Here is a 24732-nt window from a genome sequence, read left to right as displayed (position 1 = left end):
GATAATGCACACCATTGTCTGCTCTCCCCGTGGCCACTGATCTGCAAGCAGTTGCAGTTGAAGTTTGTGTGTCAGAGGATCACTGCTTCACAAGATGTGATAAGACTCAGAGTTTCTCATGGATCTCGTAGAACAGCTCCGACGATTTCTCCTACAGGAAGGCTTCGATGTCCATCACCTGTTGTGTGGTTTGACCTCTACTTGCCCTAGTAGTCAGGTTTTGGAGAGCCTCGTTGTGTCACATAAGTTGTGCATCCTCAACACAAGCACTCTCATTTATTTGCTGCTACTGGGTTGTTCTCAGCCATCAACCTCTCCATATGCTCTCTAGCCCCTTGCAGACTCTGTACAGTGGGAAGTCACTGATGACCTTTAGTCCACGTATCACAGAAGTAATTTGCCAAGCTGCTGACTTTTCCATCCTAATGTCCTCTCTTGTCATTCTAGGGGGCTACCTGCCCAATAGTGTGCTGATGAGTGCTGTTCAGTAATCTGGGTCAGACATGTGGCTCTGCGATGGTTTAACCACTGCCCAACAGAGTAAAACCTCGGCCTTTCACTTAACAAGGGCCAAGAAGAGCAAACGAGGTCATGGCAAGTGTTCTTGGTCGCTATCAACTGTTCCGTTTATTTTGCTACAGCATGGGAAGCCATCAGGAGGATGTCCATTAAAGCCAGTTGGTTGCCTATAGTGGCATGGTTGAAAAATGGGTGTATCCAAACATCATCTGGAGACATCACGCCACCAATGGTAGAGCATTTTGCAATGGCTACTTCCACTGCCAGCAAGGACCTAGTGTTCTATTTTTACTGTGCCAAATGGAAAGAGGTGAGTTGGAATTCAGATCCACCAATTCAGAGTCCTATGACTGCCCATTCTGTGTATGGGAGCTGGATTCACCACTGTCTGTGGTTTGTGATACTGCACCTAGCCATGAGTGGACATGCTGTGGAACTTGAAACCAGTGACAAAGGAAGTCCTCGCACAATGTTTTATTCATTATGATGGACAGGCCAATTGCCCAACTCATTCAGGGAGGCAATTTTGATACCTGTTTTCAAAGCAGGAAAGGGCAAAACGTGTCAACAGTAGTTACCAGAGCATCGTCTTAATAACCTGTTTGGGAAAGACCTTGGTGCAAATGGTTAACCGTTGTCAGATCTGTATGTTAGAGACCAGGCAGCTCCTAAGTCACTCACAGATGGATTCAGGAGATGTGATCCACTGTTGACAACCTAACCCATCTGGAGGCAGCTATCCAGCAGGCTTTCCTTTGTAAACAGCATTGTATAGGTATACTCTTTGACTTCAGCAAGGTATATAACTCTACTCGGAGATGTAGTATTCCAGTGCTGGCTTTCTCAAACTGTTCCACGGAACAATTGTGTTCCATGGGAAGTGAATCATTGCTCCACAAAAACTATTAATAACATGGGTTTTCATTATTATTATTATTATTATTATTATTATTATTACTACTACTACTATTAATTATTTGGAGATTTTTTCAAAATTTTATTGTGATTTCTATGTGACTAGTTATGATTTAAAATTGAAGTAATTGCTCAAGTAAATAAATTTTACTCATTTAAAAATTTTACTAACCTTCAAAATAAATAAGATATTCTGTCAACGTACCAAGATCCTCACAGTGTTCCATCAGAGGAAACGTTGGGCAACCCCTGTTCTAGGGCAGCTACACCAATGGGACTTCGTGGCCGTCCCCTCATCTCCATTTGGTCTTTCCTATCAAAGCACTGTTTCCGGTACCAAGCTGGTGACATGCTGTCAAATTGGTTTGTACAGGAGACTGATGTTTCTGAGGGCAGTGTTGTAAGCGTTCCCCGTTTGCCACAGCTATAAACTATTTCATGTCTACGGTAAGGAGCCCAGTGCTATGATCCTTATTTGTGGACGATTTAACAGTTTTCTGTTCCTCCTCAAGTACTGCGACAGCAACTCATCAGCTGCAACTTACAGTGAAGAGGTTAGAGGAGTGGACTACAAACACTTGCTTTACATTTTCTACAGAGGGGTGTGTGTGTGTGTGTGTGTGTGTGTGTGTGTGTGTGTGTGTGTGTGTGTGTGTTTTAATCATTCTCGTCATATTTGGAAATCACCAGGGGATAAATACAGAAACCAAATCAATTTTATGCTGGTAGAAGAAAGATACAGGAATGGAATCAAGAAGGTACACACATTACCAAGTGCATATATTAATAGTGACCACAACTTATTTATGGCAGAAATAGAAATAAGAATGAAGAAAACTGAAGAAGGTGACAATGGTGAAGAAGTGGGATCTAGAGAAGAAAAGATCCCCCAAAGAACAAATTACAGAAATGCTGTTGTACAAGTTTTTAAACACATTACGAGACAGAGAACCACTTGATAATGCCAATGAGTACTGGAATATGCTGAAAGAAGGAATCATTAAAGCAGGACAGCAAAATATAGGATATGTAAAAGGGAAAAGGGCTAAAAACCCCTGGGTCACACAAGAAATGATTTCCAAGATGGAAGAGAGAAGAAAATTTAAAAACAAGAACACTGAAGGTACAAGAAAGATGTACCGAAGGTTGAATAATGAACTCTGAAGAGAAACAGAACAGGCTAGGAAAAAATGGCTAAAAGAGGAATGTGATGCAACTGAAGATCTGGACAGGAAGGGAAGATATGAGTTACCATACAACAGAGTAAAGACTATGTCAAGGGACCAAAACAGAGCAGAAAGTGCTGCTATGGACATTTTGAGTAAATATGAAGAGGTAGTGTACAAAGATGGTGACAATGTCCTCCAGAGATGCGAAGAATATTTATAAGAGCTATATGACACAGATCGCAAACCAGAAACTCTGGAACGTGAATCACTCAACAGTGTAAGTGATGAAGAGAGAGGACCAACCATCATCATAGAAGTAGAGTCTGCCATAGCTGTAATGAAAAATGGCAAAGCGGTAGGTGCAGATACGATACCGGGACAAATATAAAATACTTCAACCCAGATGGAACAAGAGAAAAATTGAGGTTATGTAATAAAATGTATGATAGTGGTGAATGGCCTGAGGACTTCTGACAACAGTAATGATTCCATTACTGAAAAAAACAAGGAACCTCTACTTGGAAAATATGATTGACTGATGCTCATTAGATGACAAAGGAGTAGAAATTGGAGGAAGAAGAGTAGGGTGTTTGAGGTTTGCTGATGACATGGTCCTTCTCGCCACCCAGGAAAAAGAATTACAGGATTTAGTGGACACCATTGAAGCTAATGGAAAAAAATTATGGGATGAAAATTAACTTAAAGAAAACAAAAGTATAGGCACTAGGAGGAAATAAAGAAATAAAAATTATGCTAAATGGAGAAGTATTAGAACAGGTGCAAAATTTTAAGTATCTTGGAAGCAGGATAGACACCGACTGGAAGTGCAGCACATAAATTAAAACAGGGATAGCAATGGTGAGGCATTTTATAAGAAAAGGAGTTTTCTCTGCAGCATTCTGGACAGAGAACTCAGGAAAGGACACGTAAAATGTCTTGTATGGAGTGTTCTTCTGTCTGGCGCTGAAACATGGGGTTTGAGAAAGAAAGACAGAGAGAGTCTGGAGGATTCTGAGGTGTGGACATGGCGGAGGATAGAAAGAATAAGTTGGATGGACAAAGTAAAAATTGAAGAGGTACTGAGAAGTGTGGGAGAGAAAAGACAGTTACTTGATGTAATAAAAAGAAGAAAAAGAAATTGGATTGGGCATATATTAAGAAAGAATGATGGACTGATAAAAACAGTTTTAGAAGGTTATGTAGAAGGGAAAAGGAAGCAAGGGAGGAAGAGAGTTCAGTTACTGGATGACGTGATGGACGGTACAACATACAGCAGCCTTAAGAATGAATCAATGGATTGCAGAAAATGGAGAGGCAAAAGACCTGATAATATAGCAGAAAACTGATGATGATGACCCACTGGTCTTGGGGAGTGGACAGGGCATGTCTGCTCCAGTTTGTAGGTGTTTCATGTGTTAGCAGCTGGACTCTGGGTGCACTGTCTATGGGTTAATGAGGCCTTCTTACATGATGATAATTGATGCTGTACACCATGAGGGAATCAGGCTGGCCACAGGCACTTACAGGACCAGCCCCATACCCAGTCTCTGGTCTTAGATTGTTGAACTGCCGCTTATCATCTGATGTCAGCTCTTCGTGGTGCATCAGATTAGTTCATTTCTCACTACTCCCAATTTACCGGCATACAGTACTGCGAACTGTTTCCAATCATCCACAGGCAATGAGGCTTTTTGGGATGTGCACAAAGTGTGTTTTAGAGTCCCATAGTAAGTGGCACGTACAGGCTGAAATCTGGGGTATTAACTGACTGCTTACCTGTTTAATGCTGAGGCCCAGAATAATTTTATATTTCATGCTGTACGGGAGAGATTGCACCCATGCTTCGGTTTTTCATATGTTTTCTGACATTTTAAATGAGCACCACAACTATGTAGCTGTGTCAAAGTGAATTAAGAGTAAACTTAGTATTTCAGATTTGTTTTATAAATGATAATTTCTCAGCACAAGTTACCCCCTCAATAAATATACAAAGATTCCAAGACTTACCAAGCGGGAAAGCGCCGGTAGATAGGCACAATAAATAAAACACACACAATTTCTAGCTTTCGCAACTGACAGTTGCTTCTTCAGGAAAGAGGGAAGGAATAGTGTAGTTAGTCAGTGGTTGATTAGACATAATATTTTTATTTTTATTTCATAATCATTCCTTTCTGAAATGTTGTTGCCATCCATGTGTGTTCAGAAATGGTGGCCCCATTTAATTAGGTAATCTCTTTCATTATTTTGAAGCTGTCATGTACGGAGTGTGGGGTTTTTATATGCCATACCAGGGAAGAGCTAAGAGATCACCTGGAACGTGAGCATGGAATAAGTATGGAAACTAAAGAACTGGAGTTTGATACAATGGAACGTAAGGAAACACAATATGTCTCTCCACTATCATTTTCGAAATGAATACATGCATGCTCTGTTTTGAACTTGTTATTGAGCTTAGTTTTATTTTCAGAGTTTCTTCAGTGGAAATTAAAGATGGAGGGCGATGAGAAAGTTTTCTTCACAAAGAGAACTGATGAAGGGATGGTTGACAGCAAGAGATCCTGTTTGTGCTACATTTGCCACCATTCAAGATCTGCCATGACAAGCAGTTTTGGAAAAAGATTGAGAGCATCAAACAAAATTGAACAAACCTGTCCAGCATCTTTGATAGTGACAAAGATGCCGTCAGGCAAAATCAGTGTCAAGTTCTACATGACCCATACAGGTCACAACTTGTCTGTGGGGCCTCTCCATTTTACTCATGCTGACAAAACAGTGGTTACTGGCCAACCAGTACATGGTAAGTTGCTGGTTAATTGTAAGAACTGCGTAAGATGTCAAACCATTTTCTGAAGCGGGCTTATATTGTTACATATTGGATTAACGTCACAGTGGTCTTATGAACATTAAACTGGCTGATGGGTCACAAAGCAAATTTTAACTGAAATCATTAAGCAGTTGTACTACTTTGCAAATCTGTAAATGGCCAAAGTGTTGTTTACTGTACCATTTTGTCTAATGATGCCATAATAAAAAGCACCCTTACTTCTTTGCTGACATTTGTGATCATAACTAGAAACATTGCTCCTTTGCTGAATAATGCAGCATCCCAGTTTGGAGTGCTGGCAACTGATGATTGCTGTAGTGCTTCTTCTTGATTTGCTTTGTGTTGTAAAGGGTCCACAGTGTTTTCAAGGTGCTTTGCAATTGTGTTAACATTAGTTGCAATTCACCATAAAATCTGTGCAGGAACAGATATACCAGTCCATGCATACATGTAGAAATAATTGGTAATTTATTAAAACAGCCACTCGCATATGTTTAGTAAGTCAGTGACGAAACATAACTATAATGTTGGAAATGAGTACACATACCTTGCAGCTGGACAGGACATGGGATATTACACATGTGCTGTCTCTAATGGTCATTGTAAATGGGATATGATTTAAAAAGAGTATCACTTGCCACTTACCTTCTTAGTACTGAGACCTGCTTTGAGGCTGCAGATTATTATGGCAATGCATCCGGATGCTAATGCATCCTTGCTCAACCTTATGACCCTTATAGAGAGCAAGTCCCTTGTTCGATGCAGGACCTGAATGCACCTATTTTTTGAAGAGAAACAGCAAAGTGTAAGAGTTTTACTAGAGTGCTTACAAGTACTCCACAATATTCAGGCCTGGAACTGCTCTGTAACACAAAGCACACTTTTCTGGCCTCCTCGCATAGCCATTTGTGAAATAATTCTCTTCCTGTCGCAAAGTGCAATGCTTTTGTAGCTTTGGTACACTTTACAATTATATCTTTCATTTTATTCCTTCAGTTTCATTTCTATACTTGACCACTATCTCAAGCACACATTAATCAAGGATTATATTGGCCCATTACAGCAGTCCAGGTCTTGTAAAGGTTGTAAGACACAGTACAATGTGGCAGAGCCATATACTGAACACCATGTTCTTCCCTCTCAGGTACACCACATGGCTGTCTGGAATCCAAGCATCTCGCGACTGTGCATTCTTGTGACCACTTCTGCCAGCTGTCATGTACAGTGTCTGCATTCCTGCCAAGTCTTTCTGCAATATCACAGAAGGAACAGTGAGCATCTGGTAGCTCTATCGCATGACCTTGTTCAAACTCGGTGAGGTGTTGGTAGTGATGCCTTTGTCACCTTAAAGGCATTCTTGACTAACATCAGCTCACCATGTCCGATCTCAAAGGTAATTAATACTCATGACAGTTACAGCATTTATTTAAGGCAAACCTGATCTGCATCCCCATTGTGGTCTTACTAGCACCACTCTTATGTGACTGGTGCGAAATTTAAAAAGACATCATCTTTCAGATGCAGAAACATTAGAAACATGCCTACCAACTTCCGTTTATGCCACACAACTGTCATGTTTCCAGTAGAGCTTTGTTGAGAAGCTTAAGATTCTAGTACGTGTGCTGGATATTCTTTCTTGTGCATGGTACAACAGTATTCTTGGGGGTGACCCTTAGATCCTGTTTCCTGCACCAGTTTTTCAAAATGTTCAGTGTTATATCAGTACTAGCAAATTTGCCAAGTATTACTATGACTAAATCATTGGCATATCCTTGGAAAAAGCAGTCTCTAGTATTTAGCTCTTCAATGAGTTCATTCACCACTAGGTTCCACAGTAGTGGAGACAAAACCCTTCCCTGTGGATGCCCTCTGCTTTTCTCATTCATCATGATGGTTCCTACCTTTTTCTGCCCAACATGATCTTCATTATCTTAATCCACCTACGTGTGACTGTCATTATGCTGTGTCCTAACCATGGATCCAAAGATTGCATTGCTAAAGGACCCTTCAATATCCAGAAAGATTGCAGAGAGCAATTTCTTGGGAGTGTTTCTTTTCCACCTTCCCAAGTTTGTGAAGTACTGTTTCACATGATTAGCCTGGTTGATATGCCTGGTGACTTACATGTAGAGGAGCCTCAGTTAACTTTGCTTCTCTAGTGCGCATATTAACCAGTTTTCCTGACGTCTTTAAAGAAAGGACAGACAGATCTGTATCATATCCTTAGCCTTAGTATGATCTGTTCTCCCTGCTTTCAGAATGAAAACAATCTTCACTGCCCTCCACGAATGAGAAATGGTTCCTGCCACTAAGCTAACTGTAAACAGCCTGCATAGAAATCTAATTAATTGCTGTCTTGCTTGTTGGAATAGAGTTGGAAAGATACCATCTGGACTGGAAGTGGTGACTTGAATGTCTGAAACACTCCCACCAACACTGAATTGTATTTTATTATTATTTGTTAACCAACATATTCTCAGGGAGATTCTCAGTTTTCCTTCTGATTATCTGTAAACTGCTGCCTCTCTGTCTTGGTCTGTGTTATCCGTCAGAGTGCATTGAGGAAAGTGAGTCTTAATTAGCCTATCCTCTTGTCCCTGTATGCTCTTTCCTAGAGTACTTCATAGATTAATTGGTAGTCTGGTAAGGATTTTGTGAAGTCTGGAACAAGTAGCTTTACCTTCCAATTCCTCACAGAGTACCTTCCAGGATGATAGTTGGCAAGGGCCTTCAGATATTTTGCTCATTGTCTTTTCAGTCTTGCAAGGTTGAACAGTTTTCTTACCTGCTTCTTTTGGAGTTCCAGATTATTGGTCCATCAAGGTACATTTTTGTTTTTGCAGTTTTCTAAATGATGTAAGAATAGCAGACAAGGGTTTCTCCTGTGTCACATGCTGTTGTTCTACATAGCTATCCATTAGAATGGGCTTAAAAGTTTTGTCAGTTACTTCTTCCCTTTTTATGTTCCTGAACACAGGACCCCTGCCCATATTTAGGATAAATGTTGAGGGAGGTAACTAGCTTTCCTGTTCACCTCACTGCTTCCCCACACCAGGTTGCGGGCACTGCCATCACCACCAGCCAGCAGTTGTTCACGCTGTCAACAGCTGTCAACCAATCTTCTCACTTTCTGGAAAGGAGGAGTACTGACCTCATAAGGAAATATAATTTCTCTCTTGCTTCTTCCCTCATGCTGTTTCATTCTGGTTCTCACTAAGTCCCTGGAACAAATGTCCGCCATCACCTGAATGGAATTCTATTTTTGCATAAAAACGTCTTCTGAAGTTCCTTAGATTTCTAGCATAAATCAGCTTACCTCTGTTGCCTTGGAGCCCTGAAACACTCCCTTTACATAGATTTGGGGGGGCTTCCTGGATCAGGGTCATGTTTACCTCCCATGTTCTCAGAAGATGACTGAGGCTGGTAGTTGCTCCTTCACTGTGCTGCAGGTTGATCTCCAACACTTACAGTTTCCATATTGTCACGATGGTTGCTGCAGATATCTTTGATACCCTCATAGTAACCTGTGAGAACTCTTTAAGTACACTCTCAGGCCCTGTTCTTGCATTGCCCTCATGGATATTTTACTGACTCCAACCACGATAGTTTAGCCATCCAGTACAACCTACTGATTGATTACTGTCCAATACTGTGACAAGATCTTTGGTTCTGCACCATTACTTTCCTGAACAGTCTTTGGAGGAGTATCCTTCAGAAGTTCTGGCACCCAAATTGGTAACTTTGTGGTCTCGAGGAGCTCAGCTGCTATCTTGACCAGCAGCTTCGCCTCCTCCCATGGAGATATTATGGGCACTTTCTCTGTATGCTAGTGCACTATTCCCATCCCCTCACAAGAGCACCTTCATACAGACAGATGCTTCTGAATTTTGGCCCTGGACCAGCACCCTTCTCGATCTTTTCAAAGGAAGCCGTCAGAACAATCTCCACTTGCTGCGAGGTCATGTTGAGCAGTGGATATCCCTGTTAGATAACAGCCATCCTGAAACCTGAGACTGTAGGGCTGTTTTCTCAATTCATGCCTCGACTGTTTCTGGATACAATTATCCTGAGAAGTGGGAGTGTTGGACCCCTCCCTTCTTTTCTTGTTTTCTACTTTAGAGGTGGAAGATGCCTGTTACTCCCCTTCGCTTTGAGGCAGTCTTTTTTGGAGGTTCACCCAATTTTTATCTTTTTAAGGAAGCTATTGTCTGCCTTCCTTCTGTTTTTGTTCATTGAGAAGTTTATCCCTCTGAGCTCCAGAGGAAGATTTAATAATTGACATGGTGAAACTGCTATGAGACAGTTTCCTCTTCTCAGACAAGTATATCGACTGATCCAGTTATGGAAACAGCTTCCATTCATTTCAAACCAGGTGTTTGGGTGTTTGAGGTCTCATTATGTCCCTCATATTTTGTTTCTTCTTGTTTCATGTTCTCCATTTTGGTCCCATGGTAATTGGGGGTATACTCGGTCAACACCACAGAACCCCACATAGTGCAAGGCTATCACTTGGGGAGGTTGCTCGGTATCCCTGAGGCTTTATCAATAATTTATCTTCCCATGTGCCACACACCTTTCGCCATGGCATGCATCATACCTCAGGTTGGGGTCTCTGGGGAATCTGGAAAGGACTATGGGATTGAATATGGGAGGGATAAGATGTAGTGGTAACTCTCCATTAGGTTCTGCTGAAGATTGTCCAGCGTGGAAGACCTTGTCAGTAGCTGTTCTACTGCTAGCGTATCCCTCAGCATCTTGTGGACACGCAAGCCCGTCCGGGCACGTGGACAGTGCTTCCACAAGGCGGTGACCACCGAAGAGTATAAATAAACGTGCTCAATTTATTATGTATTTTTTAATCAATCGGGAGGAACAGGGTGGTAAATATTCTTATCAATGAATTAGGAGAAAATGTTTACACATTGTGATTGCAGTTGTTTTCAGTAGTATATAATTTGCCATTGTCACAGGGCAAAAACAGTACCAATAAAATATTACGAAATGAAACAGACTCATAGTGCAGTAGTGTATCTTGCCTACATTTGAAACTGATTGTAATAAGTATTTCTTGATTTCTGAAAAGAATTTGACTACTGCATCTATGGTTATCGTCAAAAGTAGCATCATAAGGAGTATCAAGTAATATTTATGAGTGAGTGGATTGAGGATCTTTTTGTAGGGAGGCCGCAGTATGTTATTTTTAAATGAGTCATCATCAGTTGTGGAACTAATTTTGGGTGTATCCCAGGGAAGAGTGTTGGACCCTTGATGTTCATGTTGTATATCAATAACCTGTATATGTGCGGATGGACGTGTGTTACCCTAAGGTAAGTCTTTCCGCTCCCGGGATTGGAATGACTCCTTACCCTCTCCCTTAAAACCAACATCCTTTCGTTTTTCCCTCTCCTTTCCTCTTTCCCGAAGAAGCAACCATTGGAAAAGGAAGGAAGAGTGGTGAGTGAACCGAAATAGATAGTTTTAGGGAAAGTCATCCAGAACCTTGGGTCAGGGAATACTTACCAGACAGACTGAGAAGGAAAGACTCTTTCAAAAAGAAGAGATGTAGTGAGGACAGTTTGGAATGATACAAATGGTGGGAGTGGCAAAAAGGAGAAGCAGAGGGTGGAAAAAGATAGAAAAATAGAAGAAAAGCAAGCCAAAACAGACAGTGGTTAACAAGAGGAAATGAGTGGGTGAGAGTTTCTCACCACAAAAGTGGTCTATATGATAAAAAATCTATACGGAAAGTTGTGAAAGAGAGAGAATTGTAAAAACTGGTCAAACAGGAAGTCTCTCTTTCTCATCCTGTCCAGTTTGTGTCCCCTGACCCAGAGTTCTGGGTGACTTCCCTGAGTTCTACCCATTTTCTCACACCTCTCCAGTTTCCTTCGCTTCATCCCTTTTTCTTTCCTTTACCCCTTCTGCTGGAAGGAACAGCCACTACCTCCGAAAACTTACATAATTAAAAAAAAATGTTTTTGGTGTGTGTTTCTTCTCATGCCACCACTCAATAAGTAGATGTTTTATCTACACAATACACACAGATTGTCACTTTACTTAATTTCTTCTAACCAAACTTTGTCACTCATCCTATCACTTGGATATCTGTCTGATTGAAGCCAGGTTATAAGTACCTGCAAATCTATGCCAATCCTAGGTCTCCAAATTTGAAACTCATCCTATTCCATGAATTTTGTCAAGAACAGCACAAAACGGGATTCCTGCAGCAAGTCAATCACTGTACTCTCCCACTTTTGTTCCATCAGCTGCAGATTACTAAAGTGTGATCATGGCCGACATGAGTGGACTCAAAATTGATGACCTATTACTTTCTAATAAAGGACTTTCATCACTGCAAGACATTTACCATTGATTTCGCTACTTCCTGTCAATTTCAGTTTTCTCCTTACTTAATCCTTGGACATTAATTGACCTGACAAATAGAAAACGTAACATCATGTAGAGCTATCATCAACAAACTTAGTGCCAAAGGATTTGATGAATTTGGAATGTGTAGCACCTTCCATTTCCACCTTGAAAATTATCTTCTCCTGACGATTCCAGCTCTTTAGGTTTCCAACATATTGGTACAGGCCTGAAAATGTAGCATCTATTTTTACCAAAATTCACATTTCTTTCTTTGTAAATGATTAGACGTAGAAATTTAAAAAGTTGTCACACTACATGCCTGAAGACAAAGTTGTAATGGTTTGAAATAAATTTCTGTTCATTAGGGAGCTTTTTGACTGGAATGTTTGCTTTTGCAAAAAAATCAGTATGTTATTTTCTGAAATGGTTGTTGCTTGTTTTACTTTTTTTGTATCTCTTTAAGCTTTGAACTAATGACTGTATCTATTGAGAAGCAGCATTATTTTTCGACTGGTGAATTGAATGCTTTTCTGATTTACGGTGTTTCACTGTAGCCTCACAATATAATGAAATTTATTATTAACAAGTCAAACGAATTCAAAAGTAATAGCAGTGTACATGGCTACAACACTAGGAGAAAGGATGATCTTCACTACTCAAGGTTAAATCAAACTTTGGCTCGGAAGGGGGTAAACTATGCTACCACAAAAGTCTTTGGTCACTTACCTAATAGCATCAAAAGTCTGACAGACGGCCATATAGCAATTAAAAGGAAATTAAAAGAATTTCTGAATGGCAACTCCTCTTACTCATTAGATGAATTTTTGGGTAAAGTAAGTGGGTAGTTTCCCCACCCCTCAACCCAACAAAAGCGTCATGTAATATTTTGTGTAATGTAATATCTTGTATAGACACCTTTTATTAACCTGACATGTTCCACATCATTAAGAAGTGTTGTATTCTTGATCTATGTAACGAGTACTAATCTAATCTAATCTCAATATTTTCCCACCAAATTCAGTAATTACAAAAATCTGCAGAATATTAATTTCGTCCTTTTGTGGGCATTGATCACCATACAACCCACACTTGACAATGCTATGGATAGAATCGACAAGGTATCTAGCTTAGAGGTAGAACGAAAAATAACTATTTGCATATCAGGAAGACTTTTGGTGCAGTCGAATACAAAGGGCGTTCAAAAAGTTTTGCACAGTTGTCTCTCAATTTTTCATTTTTTGCAGGAGGAGATTGAAAATTTTTGTGAACATACTTGGAACATTGGGCTATACATTGAGCCTATTCAGTGTAGCCTCCATCAGCTATGATGTATCTGCCCCAATGTTCTTCCCATGATGTAAATGCACTTTGGTAAAATTCTGGGGATTGATTTTTACACCATCACTTGACACAGGAAATACGGTCTTTCTCACCATCAAATGTTTTACTTCACAGGTGGGCCTTCAGGTGACCAAAAAGGTAAAAATCATACAGAGCCAAGTCCGGACTGTAGGGAGGATGAAGAACAATTTTCCAACCTATTTTCCTGATTTTCTCCTGTGATGTAAGGGCTACATAGGGTTTGGCATTGTCATGGTGTAGTCTGATGAGTTGCACAGATTTTTCTGTACCCTAGTGACTGTGCCAGTGATACCACACTACCCAATGACAAATGAGTCATTTCAGCAAGCTGTCATGTTGTCACACATTTGTCATTTTGGATGATTTGATCAATGGCCTTATTCACATCACTCACTGATGTTGATGGTCTATCACATCATGGATTGTCCGGTAGAGAGAAATCACTTTCTTTAAACCTCTGCAACCACCGCTGGATACTGCTGCGATCCACTGTGTCCTCCACATAAACAGGGAGCAACTTCCTGCGAATCGATGTGGCAGAGTCATTGCCGGTCTTGAAGAGGAACTCCATCACTGACAGTTGCCGCAACCTGACATCTACTTCACGGTCCATTATGGCTCACCTGTAAATAAAAGAAAATATTATTATATACCAACTTACAGCTAAATGTTCCAAGTATGTTCACAAAAAGTTTCGTTCTCTTCCTGCACAAAATAAAAAAATTAGAGACGGCTGTGCAAAACTTTTGAACGCCCTTTTACCTTGAAAGGATTTGTTCTTCAATTGTTACAGTGCCAAGTGCGGGCACTATAAACTGGCAGCCACCTGTGAGGCTAAACAAATTGCAGTTATGACCCCCAGAGGGAAAAGGAGTGGTATAGGGGAAATAAGCAGTGGCAGAGCAACAGCCTACACTCGTATTCTGTGTTTCTGCAGGAGCATAACTGACACGTGGTCACCAGGACCACTGATTCCTGCTGGTATTGTAAGGTTCATACTCGAACTCCATAATGGATCAGGATTAGTCTCTCCACTCAGTTCAAAATACAAAATGAACAATAAGCAACACGCAACAAAAGACATTTGGTAACAGTTATCAAGCAATTACTTGCTGAGGTCTGCAGTGTCGTAAATGAGGTAGTTCAGACGCAACATCTACAGCTATTCAATGCAATCGCAGTTCAAAACATCTGCTCCCTAAAGCTGCAACATTAAATCTATTCACATTATGTCAATTTTTTAACTGTAGTCAGCGAACAAACATACGCGTTTCTTTGTTCTAAGGTGCTAGACCTCACAGTGTAGTACTACACTGCATTATGTGGCAAGCGTTTTACACAGGCCATTCCACTGCTCACAGTTGGCACGGCACCAGAGCATTGAGTGCACAGATGTGTCATTGCATTTATGCACTCCTTTTTGTTTTGCAAACACATTCTTATGCACATTACCTCTCCAAACTGGACTTCACCAGGCAGTGCACAATACCAGTAATGAAAAACTTGTTACGTTTTAATATTTATATGCAGAAAATAAAGCTATTTCAAGTTATCTGTGATAAAGTAGTTCATCTGGATACATTTCGCTATAAAATAGCATCTATTAGATAAAGTCACATTTTTGCATCTTGAGGCAGAATTCACATCTATATTTACACTTATCACAAAATGTGAATTTTTCAGGTCCTTATGTATTGGAAATGATCCACCCACACTTGATCCAATGCTTTCAGTATGTTGTGTGAGAAAAATGTGAGTTGGGTTTCACATGATCCATGGTTTTGGAATCCATGCTGTTTGGCATGGAGGAGGTCATTCTGTTCAAAATACATCTTGTTTGAGCTCAGAGTAGGTTATAAGATTCTACAACCCACCAGTATTAGGGATACTGGACAATAGTTTTGTGGATCACTTCTGCTACCCTTCTCGTAAACAGGTATGATCTGTAATTTCTACTAACTATTGCGCAAATTTTTTTGTTTGAGGGCTCCACAATAGATTGTAGTTAGAAAAGGGGCTAACTCAGCTACAGGTTCAGTATGGAATCTGACAGGGATTCCATTGTGTCCTAGAGTTTTGTTCATAAAATGAGGGTCCACACACAGTCTACAGTCATGGCAAAGAAACTTCTAAAGAAACAGAATACTGCATAACAGGTGGAAAAAAAAGCATAGGGCTACAGATACAGACATGCTGAATGAAACACATTTGACCGTATTTACTCGAATCTAAGCCGCACTTTTTTTCCGATTTTTGTAATCCAAAAAACTCCCTGTGGCTTAGAATCGAGTGCAAAGCAAGCGGAAGTTCTGAAAAATGTTGGTAGGTGCCACTACAACTAACTTCTTCTGACGAATATATGTAGCACTATACAGGCATGCTTTGTAGGCACAAAGATAAATACTCCTCCATCATGGAGTGCCCCAACCACGTCTGACATTGACATCCTCAAAGGGGTCAGGCCTATTTATTGCCATTAGATTTAATATATACTGATGTCCATCATGAGTGGGGTTCTGAACTATATGTTCTAGTTAGTTTTCTGAGAAGACATATAGTAGTTTTTCGCAGAAAGTCATGTCATGCCCACTACTAACAAGACTAATTTTCCCAATTTATTATTGGATGATTAAAGTCTTCACTGGGGAGTACTGTATAAATGGGGAACTTATGTACAAGTGAACTGAGGTTTTCTCTAAATTTTTTCAGTTACTTCAGGAGGTGAATCTTGTGAGTGATTGGATCCAATACTGTTTTATGTTCACTCCTGATACCGAGTCTTGCCCAAACAATCTCACATGTAGCATCAATTTCTACCTTGGTGGATTTGAGTTTCTTGTCTACTGCAACAAATACACCACCTCTATTTCCTGTTGGCCCGTCTTTTAGATATACACTGAAAAATTTTTGACAAAAATCTTACTGCTATCAACTTCAGGTTTCAGCTAGCTTTCTGTATCTAGTATTCACTGCCTTTCAGAAGCACTTCAAACCCTGGCACTTGACTGTGAGTGTTTTGTCAGTTAACTACTAGGATTTTAACAGTGTCTCGTGTAAGGGCCATTCTTTTGAACGTTAGACTTATACTTCTGAGCCATTCCATGCCAAGTGGTCTAATTTTGGGAGGAGTTCCCACATGACCATCATGGATTCTGCTGATATTTTTTGTGAGCATTCAAACATGTTTCCAATAAACATTGGTAAAGGTTCATGATCACTAGTTCAATGCTTCCAGGGATTTGTTTGACCCCATAATGCAGCTATCAACAGTGCACATGTGAGTTTTTGGCAACTTTGAGGCATAATATCTCTGGTGATATTTTCTTGAAAGAAACTAAACTAGGCCATTTTGGACAACTCCCTACACTTTCTTAAGTTACATAATAAAAAAAGATTTCCAGATCAATTCATATATGGATGATTTGAAGCAAAGTTGACTGAAAAATTGGTAAAGAAAATGTGAAGTTGAGTTTCTCATACCTCTGGAAATAATTACGGGATGAACCTGAAACAAAAACTTACCAAATTAAGATGTTAGCAAAAATGGTTATTTTTGGCTCACTTTCATGATAAAACATCTTTTGCAAACTCCTTTAAACCATTTTCATTAGAAGGATGATGATTTAAACAACAATGTGATCATGCAAGAGCCTAAAAAATGAGTCAGTGTGGAAGTGCTTTGAAAACAGATCTATATTCCGGTGGTACTCAAATCTGACATCTTTAATTATTTTGTACAATAGTTCAGTACTCTCTGGGGAATGTAATATCAGAAGTCCTGATGACTAGAAACTGAAATAAAGTCTGAATATCTCAAAAAACTTCAAAAAAGGAATGTCTTTTGTCACAGCTCATGACATGTTTGTGATTTTTCTACTGTAACTACAATATCAAACTGACTATAAACTTCACAATTTAACTGTGCATTTCCAAGGCAGTGGAAATAACAGTAGTAAAATTGTTGCATAACAGCTGTTGCACACATCATATAAATAGCTTTCAGGTTTTACACCATTGTAACATTGTGTGAATTTTGGTGAAGTGCTGCTTTTTATTATGTAATGCTCTTGGTGTGCTAGTTTAATTCCGGTTTAATGTATAGCATATTTTATGTTAGCGTAGTTTGCAGTTTGTGGAACATTTGTGAAAAATTGTATGAATGTTGATGTGATCCATGGTGGCTTAACCATTGCTGCTTTTAAAGTGATGAAACCTTGTTCGCTGTTGCCATAGGGGCCATGCACATTACCTATGCAGCAGTAGCCACGGGTGGGTTTCTTTACCACAAGTTCCCAACTGTGATAAGGGTTTCTTTACGTGGGAGCCCAGACTAATGATACTTAATAAGTGTCTGTCAAAACCCAAAGCTAGAAGAGGGCCCTTTTAGGATCCTAATCCTATGTTTACTTCAAGCTACATGAATTTTTGACAAATTTCATTAATTTGCTGCAGAATGTCATGAGGAAATGGGAGTGTTTCAGAAGAAATATTGATAAGACAGAACTCAAAAAATTAAACTTTTCAAATTATTTGAGCCACAAAAAAGAAATAACTGTTCTTTTCGTTCGATTCCTTATTCCACTTCATTTTTTATAAAAAGAATTTTGTAGAGCTGAGTGCTGTAGAGATGTCTAAAAAAATGAGACTAGTTATTTGCAGTTTTCTGACTCACATTCATTCCCTAGTCACCAGGAGTTTTGATATTATCTTCAACAGAGAGTATTAAAAAAATGTTGAACATAATAAAAGACGTCAGATTTGGGTACCTGCAGAATATGGATCCATTTTCAATGCACCTCCACCTTATCAGTTTTCAGGACCATGTATGTTCACATTGCAAAACCAAATATAGTTTTCAGGTGGTTTAGAACATGGGCTTTGTAATGAAAATGGTTTAAAAGAGTTTGCAGAAGACTTTTTTTGTGAAAGTGGGTTAAAAATAGCCATTGTGGCAAAATCATCATCTTTGCTCTCAGCTTGTAAAGTATTGGAAAGTGGTAGGAGAATAACATTTTAAATTCCAACACCTTGTGTTGGTAAATTATTACATGGTATGTCTCAAGTTCATCCCACAATTACTTCCAGAGACATAAAAAGCTGAACTACACATTTTCTTTGTGTCTACTTTTTCAGCAGTCTTTGTTTCAAATTGTCCATATGAAAATGATTCAGGAAATCTTTTATTATTATCTCACTTAACAGAGCACAAAAAGGTGTACAAGATTGCTCGGTTTTTTATCTTTCGAGAAAATGTATTGTCACAAAGTTGCAAAAAGATCACATAATTATTGAGAGAGATGTGAGCTTGGATCAAGTAACTGGAAATGATAGTTTCAGCACAAGTGAGGGTTTGTCAGATAATAAAAAGAATATTTAACTATCTCGAAAGCTGTTGCTTGAATGGTAGTGCAGTTCAGCTGGTGAAAATAATGGTAACATCACTGAAAGGATATGTAGATGTCTTTTGAGCTCAGAATAGTATTTCTTTCACTGGCCCAGAAAGGAGCCACAAGAGATAACTTGTTCCAGAGATAAGGCTATTTTCTACAAAGAAAACAAAATTGTCACATGACTTACCTATAGCAGAAGAAACCCATTTGGTGTCATCACTTCGCCATCCACTTGTCTCATACAAATTTATTCACTTGGTGCCGGCAGTGTTAATTAGGATTATTTGGCTTGTCACCAGCTGCTTGACATCTTTCCATTGATGACAAGCTACAAACACATTGACTTTTGCGCACTTTAATTTTTCCAGAAATCCTCTATTTTGCTGTATTGTTCCACAAACCCGAATTTTCTTTTCAAGTAACTCCTCCGCAAGTTCTACACTGTTACAATAATTATCCATGGACAGTTGGTGACGCTTTCCTTAAGAAGTTCCATCACTGCCGGCCGGTGTGGCCGAGTTGTTCTAGGTGCTTCAGTCGGGAACCATGCGACCGCTATGGTCACAGGTTCGAATCCTGCCTCGGGCATGGATGTGTGTGATGTGCTTAGGTTAGTTAGGTTTAAGTAGTTCTAGGGGACTGATAACCTTAGCTGTTAAGTCCCATAGTGCTCAGAGCCATTTTAGTTCCATCACTGGTTTTGCTAAAAGTGGTCCAGCACTGGAATATATCTTGAATGAGGAAATGTATCCCATACTCAAATCACACAGCATCTGAATGAGTATGCCATATTTCACAATTTTCGACATATTGTAAACTTTAACTGTGAATGCCACAGTATCATTCCTTCATCAACTGAGATGTTTTTACTTAAATTAAATGTTTCTTTAAAGAATTGGAAAAATAATCAATTATGAATTGCACTTTGAACAGCTGGTCGGCATTATCCAGTTTATTGTTGTTGTCAGAAAAATGTAAAAATTATAATATTTGTCTGAATCAGTTGCGGGACATAAAGTTAGGGTCCCGCAGCGTTGACAAATTTGGCTTTTTTTTTTTTTTTTTTTTTTTTTTTTTTTTTTTTTTTTTTTTTTTTTTTTTTGTTAAAATTACAATTTTTACTTCAGTACTTGTTGGTTTCATTGTTAATATATTCAAATAGATCATTCCCAATTTATAATTCTATGATATCCTCAATGCTCTGTGTATCTCTAAAAATATGTTTGGGCCTAGAAAGCTTTCAAATTTATAATTGGTCCTCGGCTAATCAAAGTCTGACCACTGTGCACTGTCTTCTTTGTCCGATTCATCCAAATCAGTTGGCAATCGTAGTGTTCACTGAATTCTTCTTGGACATATTTCACTATCTTCCAATGCTTCTGCTTCACTTTTATTTGTTTAATGTCCAGTGTCTTCTTCTCAATCAACCAAATCATTCGGAACATCAGACAGAACGTCCGCACATTCATCGTAAATAATCATATCGTCTCTTTCATCTGCCATGATGAAAGGGCAGAAGAACTTCTAAAAACAGAAAACTTGTTGACGTGTGTAACTTATTGTTACTTAAACAAAGCAACAACAGAATGCAAAAGATACACCACTGTGGAGTCATCTGCCACTGGATGATACTGTACACACGGCACCATTGTGGTGTCACCGGCCGTTGACTGCTATTTGACGCTCGACACCATTGTGGTATTGCTGGACAGCAGAATGTTCAGAACACTTCAGGATGTGGGTTTGTATCACTAATTTACAAGCAGTGGGTAGTAATATTAAAATACATAAAATGTTCATGCTCTCAGCTTTGAATCAAGTAGGTCTATGCCAATATATATGTACAATGTCAGTTCAGTACCTATCCTGTATTATCTGAACTCCAACTTGAAATTATTTTCAGGGCCCAACAACACTGATGGAATTACTGTGTTGGAAGATGCTACTGAATTATGGCCGAAAGACCTGCAACAACACAGATTACCTGGTATGTGATGGCTAAATTCCTTTTAGTACACTCCTTTTCGTGTGATTTATCTGTCACTTCATGTGCATACACTGCAACTTTTTTTATTCCAGTGTACTTTGTCTGCATCCTGATTTAAAATTTATTTGCAGGGCCTGTCAGTGTGACTGTGGAGCTTAATAGTGGCATGCCATGGCAACAGGACCACCAGGACTTCACACCAGGTATGAGGTGGTAAATTACATGTAGTGCACCACATTGCAGTGAATTTGATTCATCTCTAAATCCATGCATGCACAACTTTAGTTTCTGTTCCAATGGACTATGTTTGCAAACTGATTTAAAGTCTATTTGCAGGTGTCAACACTAAGCAAGGTGTTGCTGTGGAGCATAGTTATGCTATGCGTTGGCACTTAGCATAGCGATACAGCACACGAGTGTAACAGCTTCAGCAGTGCTGGGTACTGTCAACTCCACTGGATGGTATGGGATCAGAAATAAACATGTCAGGGAAACCCTTCTGACAATTTTATCCCAGATGTGTGCAGGAGCAGGAGCAAATCTAGTCATGGTCAGGTTGGAACCATTTGTTATATTTCTCTTGAATACCTTAAAAAACAATCTTTAGTGGCTACTTTCAGCAAGTGCTGAGTGGGCATCAAATTCATGGTTCTTGGCAATCATTCCAGGCTGGCAGTGCGAGCTGCGTCAGTTGCCGACTACATTGCGAGGATGGTATCGTGGCAGTGGGTGATGGAAGCAATGGCATTCGGTCACTGATTCACTCCCTTTTTGTTGCTGGGTGGCCAGTTCTTAGTATGTATCATGTTACTTCTTTGTTCCATCATACTGTATCTGTATTACAGATTAAAATGTATTTTCTGGGCTCAACAGTAATCAAGAGTAGTCCTGTGAAGAAATGCAATCCCATGCAGTGGGAGCCACAACTGTATCGCAGCACACCAGGTGTGTGATAGATCACTTGGTAGTACATGAAATTACTCTGTTTTGTGGTACTACCATAAGTTTGTCGCTACTAACTCGAGATTGCAGATTAGGTTAAAAGCACAGTGTTGCTTTGCGGTACCTCCCTTATGTGGCTGACAAGGGGACCCTCCATACTGCAAATCATGGATTTTGATGCGCTTCAAATATGTTGCAGAGGCACTTACCCTGAGTACCTGGCTATCTGGTTGTTTAGCAACAGGCCTTGGTTTTTCAGAAAAACGATTTTGTAGTTGATTGCACGATTTGTACATCTGTAACATTACATATATTACGAGAAGTCAGCATAGCACATCGGTAAAGGTTCACAGCTATCGCACTGGAGGTACCGTGTTCAAATCCTGCTTGTGTACTTTCCAAACCCCCGACCCTCCCTTCCCCAAAAATCGACTGAGTTTTTCAATTTTATTTCAAAGAGTATCAACAAACAGTGTAAGGTGTGCGAAATTATAAAGATGTATTCAGTTATTAAATCTACACACATCCATTGCTTTGCATTAAATATATCATCAAAATTTTGTATGGATGCAGCTCAAGCTGTGTGTCTTACACCTGTAAGTCCTAAGGTATGGATGGAAATATAAACTATTGAAATAAGAGACGTGTTTTTTAAGTAAGGTCCATTTGAAGATAAGTACACAACAAAAGGTTATTTCAAAAAAGTAAATTTATTTTCAGAAAATACATAATTCACTCAGTTTTTCGACATAGTTGACAAGTTTGTTGAAACGTATCATACCTCTCAACCAATTTTAAAATCCCTTCTTCATAAAAACTTGCCACCTGCTCTGATAACCAAGAGTTCACTGTTGTTTTCATGTCGTCGTCGTCATTGTAACGGTTGCCATTGAGGTGTTGTTTGAGGTGGAGGAAGAGATGGTAATCGCTCGGCGCAAGATCAAGACTGTAGGATGGGTAGTCTAAAACTTCCCAGCCAGAACTGTCCAATAAATCATGGGTCTGACCTGCAGTGTGAGGTCTTGCATTGTCATGGAGAAGGACAATTTCCTTTGTCAGCATGTCATGTCTTTTGTTTTGAATTGCACTGCGTAGCTTTCTCAGGGTATGACAGTGTGCTTCTGCATTTATAGTGGTTCCTCGTTGCATGAAGTTAACCAACAAAACACTATGTCTGTCCCAAAACACTGACACATTATTTTGCACTGAGATGGAGTCTATTTGGCCTTCACCTTTACAGGTGAGTGTGTGTGTGTTTCTCCATTCCATGCTCTGTTGCTTTGATTCAGGCATGATGTGCGAAACCCATGTTTTGTCTCCAGTTAGATCTGACTTAAGAAGCCGTCACCTTATTCATGATAATGAGTCAAATCTTTGGTTTTTATGGTCCTCTGTTAGGAGTTTCGGGACCCAACAGGAGCACAGTATCCTAAGCTTTAGGTGTTCATAAACAATGTTGTAAAGCACTGATCTCGACACATCAGGAAATTCGTTTGAGAGACCTGTTGTTGTGAGATGCCTTTTCTCACGAATCCTTGCTTCAACTAAAGCCACCAAATCATCTGTAATCAAAGAAGGGCAACAAGAGCTGTCCTCATCATGGACATTTTTACGGCCATCTTTGAATTCTCGTACCAACTTATGCACTTTGCTTTCACTCATAACAGTGTCCCATACACTTCACAAATCTGTCGTTGAATTTCTCCAGCAGACAGGTTCCTTGCTGACAAAAAACTGTATCATGGAGTCAACCTCACACGCAGCAGGTGAGTTAATAGTCTTAACATTTTGAAAGCACAGAACAGAACTGTACAGATTAGCTATAGAGCTGAAACTGAGCACAGTTGTTCCCGTGGCATGCCGGTACATGATACAAGTGCTTGTTGCCATGTGCATGTGAACTACTAGTGTCTACAACAAAACAGACCTTACTTGAAAAACATGCTTTGTAGTTTTACCCAACCAACTGTGATGTGTATCGGCATAGATTGTGCTTGTTGACAATGTTGAAACAGTCTTTGTCTTCTCAAGGAAAACTTGATACATATGTATAACAATTTTTGCAACTAGAAGAGCAATATTTGTGATATGCATTGCAGCCAGATTATAAGCACTGCTGTTGCTTCCTAGTACTACTACTACTACTACTACTACTACTACTACTATTACAGTGAACTAATGTTTATGTAAAGTCCTTATTTCCTACCACATTTCACTTCATTTTTTGGACAATTCAGAGAGCATAAATACATGCTAATGCCTATTTTCAAATTATTACTTGTGCTGTTGTAATGTAATGACTAAATGCAGAAGAAACTACAGTTGAGGTTAGTCAGACAGCCAGCTCAAACTACTGTTAACTGTCATAACATTACATTTCTGTTCATTGCAATTTTAAGCGAATAATTTCTATACAGTTTTCACTAAAATCAACCTGGGTGTTTTGTGTAACACATCCTTTTCTTCTTCAGGTAGACGATGTTGGTACATCGAAGGATGGCGATTCAGCTCCAGCATCTTGCAAATTGAAGGTGGGTCTTGTGCAACAAACAATGTTGCGGATGTCTACAGTAACCGTATATTTATAGCGAATAATCCAGCATCCTCACAGACTGTTCATGAGTCGCTAGATATTCAGATATCCACACCTAGGTCCTCAACAGCTAAGAAAAGTTAGCAAAGTGAAGAATATGGATCTGCAGTTCAGCTGATAGCAAAGGCACTCCAGGAAGATGTAGATGGTGATGGTGATGAAACAGTCCTGTTTGTTAAATTTCTCGGAGCAGAAATTAAAAAAAAAAAGTGTGAGAAAAAGAAGACATTTGAGATTATAACTAATGAAAGTATTGTATCGAGATGGATGAATAAATTTAATTTTGAAATGTAATTTGCTTCTAGAACTATATTCTATACCTGTCTCATTATTTATCCTAATATTACCTTCAGAGAGAGAATAATATGGGATCATTCATGTCTCCAGGCAGTGTTTCTTCATGTGATCAAACTGACTGCATTTATTCACAAGCAGTTGCAAATAATTAACTCTAAATCTGATCAAATAGAGAACAGACTGTTGTCAGTATTTTTGCACACTATGATCAGTTTATTTAGGTAATTCAGCCATCCAATGTGAGCCGTGTTATAGGAGCATGTGAAATATTGCATTATAACAACCTATTTCGTGTAGAATTAAATTCAAGGTTAAAGCAACATTATATAATACTGGTATTTCCCATCTTTATGTACTTTCATTTT

The 24732-nt window shown here is 39.3% G+C and overlaps 1 protein-coding gene across 6 annotated transcripts in view; it reads left to right on the top strand.

Annotated features, from left to right (window-relative positions):
• LOC126281631 (uncharacterized) overlaps positions 1–24364 on the top strand; it is a 70822-nt gene extending 46458 nt beyond the window's left edge. For 2 of the 6 annotated variants that reach the window (XM_049980758.1, XM_049980761.1), the window contains 7 exons: positions 4854–4974; positions 5071–5400; positions 20452–20535; positions 20667–20738; positions 20872–21090; positions 21204–21480; positions 23949–24364. In XM_049980758.1, the coding sequence (XP_049836715.1) occupies positions 4854–4974; positions 5071–5400; positions 20452–20535; positions 20667–20738; positions 20872–20936 (672 nt within the window). In that variant the 3' untranslated portion in view covers positions 20937–21090; positions 21204–21480; positions 23949–24364. The remainder of the gene's footprint in view (positions 1–4853; positions 4975–5070; positions 5401–20451; positions 20536–20666; positions 20739–20871; positions 21091–21203; positions 21481–23948) is intronic. The other 4 variants (XM_049980759.1, XM_049980756.1, XM_049980755.1 and 1 more) reach the window with 4 other exon arrangements.
• The last annotated feature ends 368 nt before the right edge of the window (positions 24365–24732 follow it).

This window comes from Schistocerca gregaria, chromosome 7 (genome assembly GCF_023897955.1).
Source record: "Schistocerca gregaria isolate iqSchGreg1 chromosome 7, iqSchGreg1.2, whole genome shotgun sequence".
NCBI classification, from domain to species: domain Eukaryota; kingdom Metazoa; phylum Arthropoda; class Insecta; order Orthoptera; family Acrididae; genus Schistocerca; species Schistocerca gregaria.
Note: the sequence above shows the minus strand (reverse complement) of the source record. Positions and strands in the feature narration are given on the sequence as shown.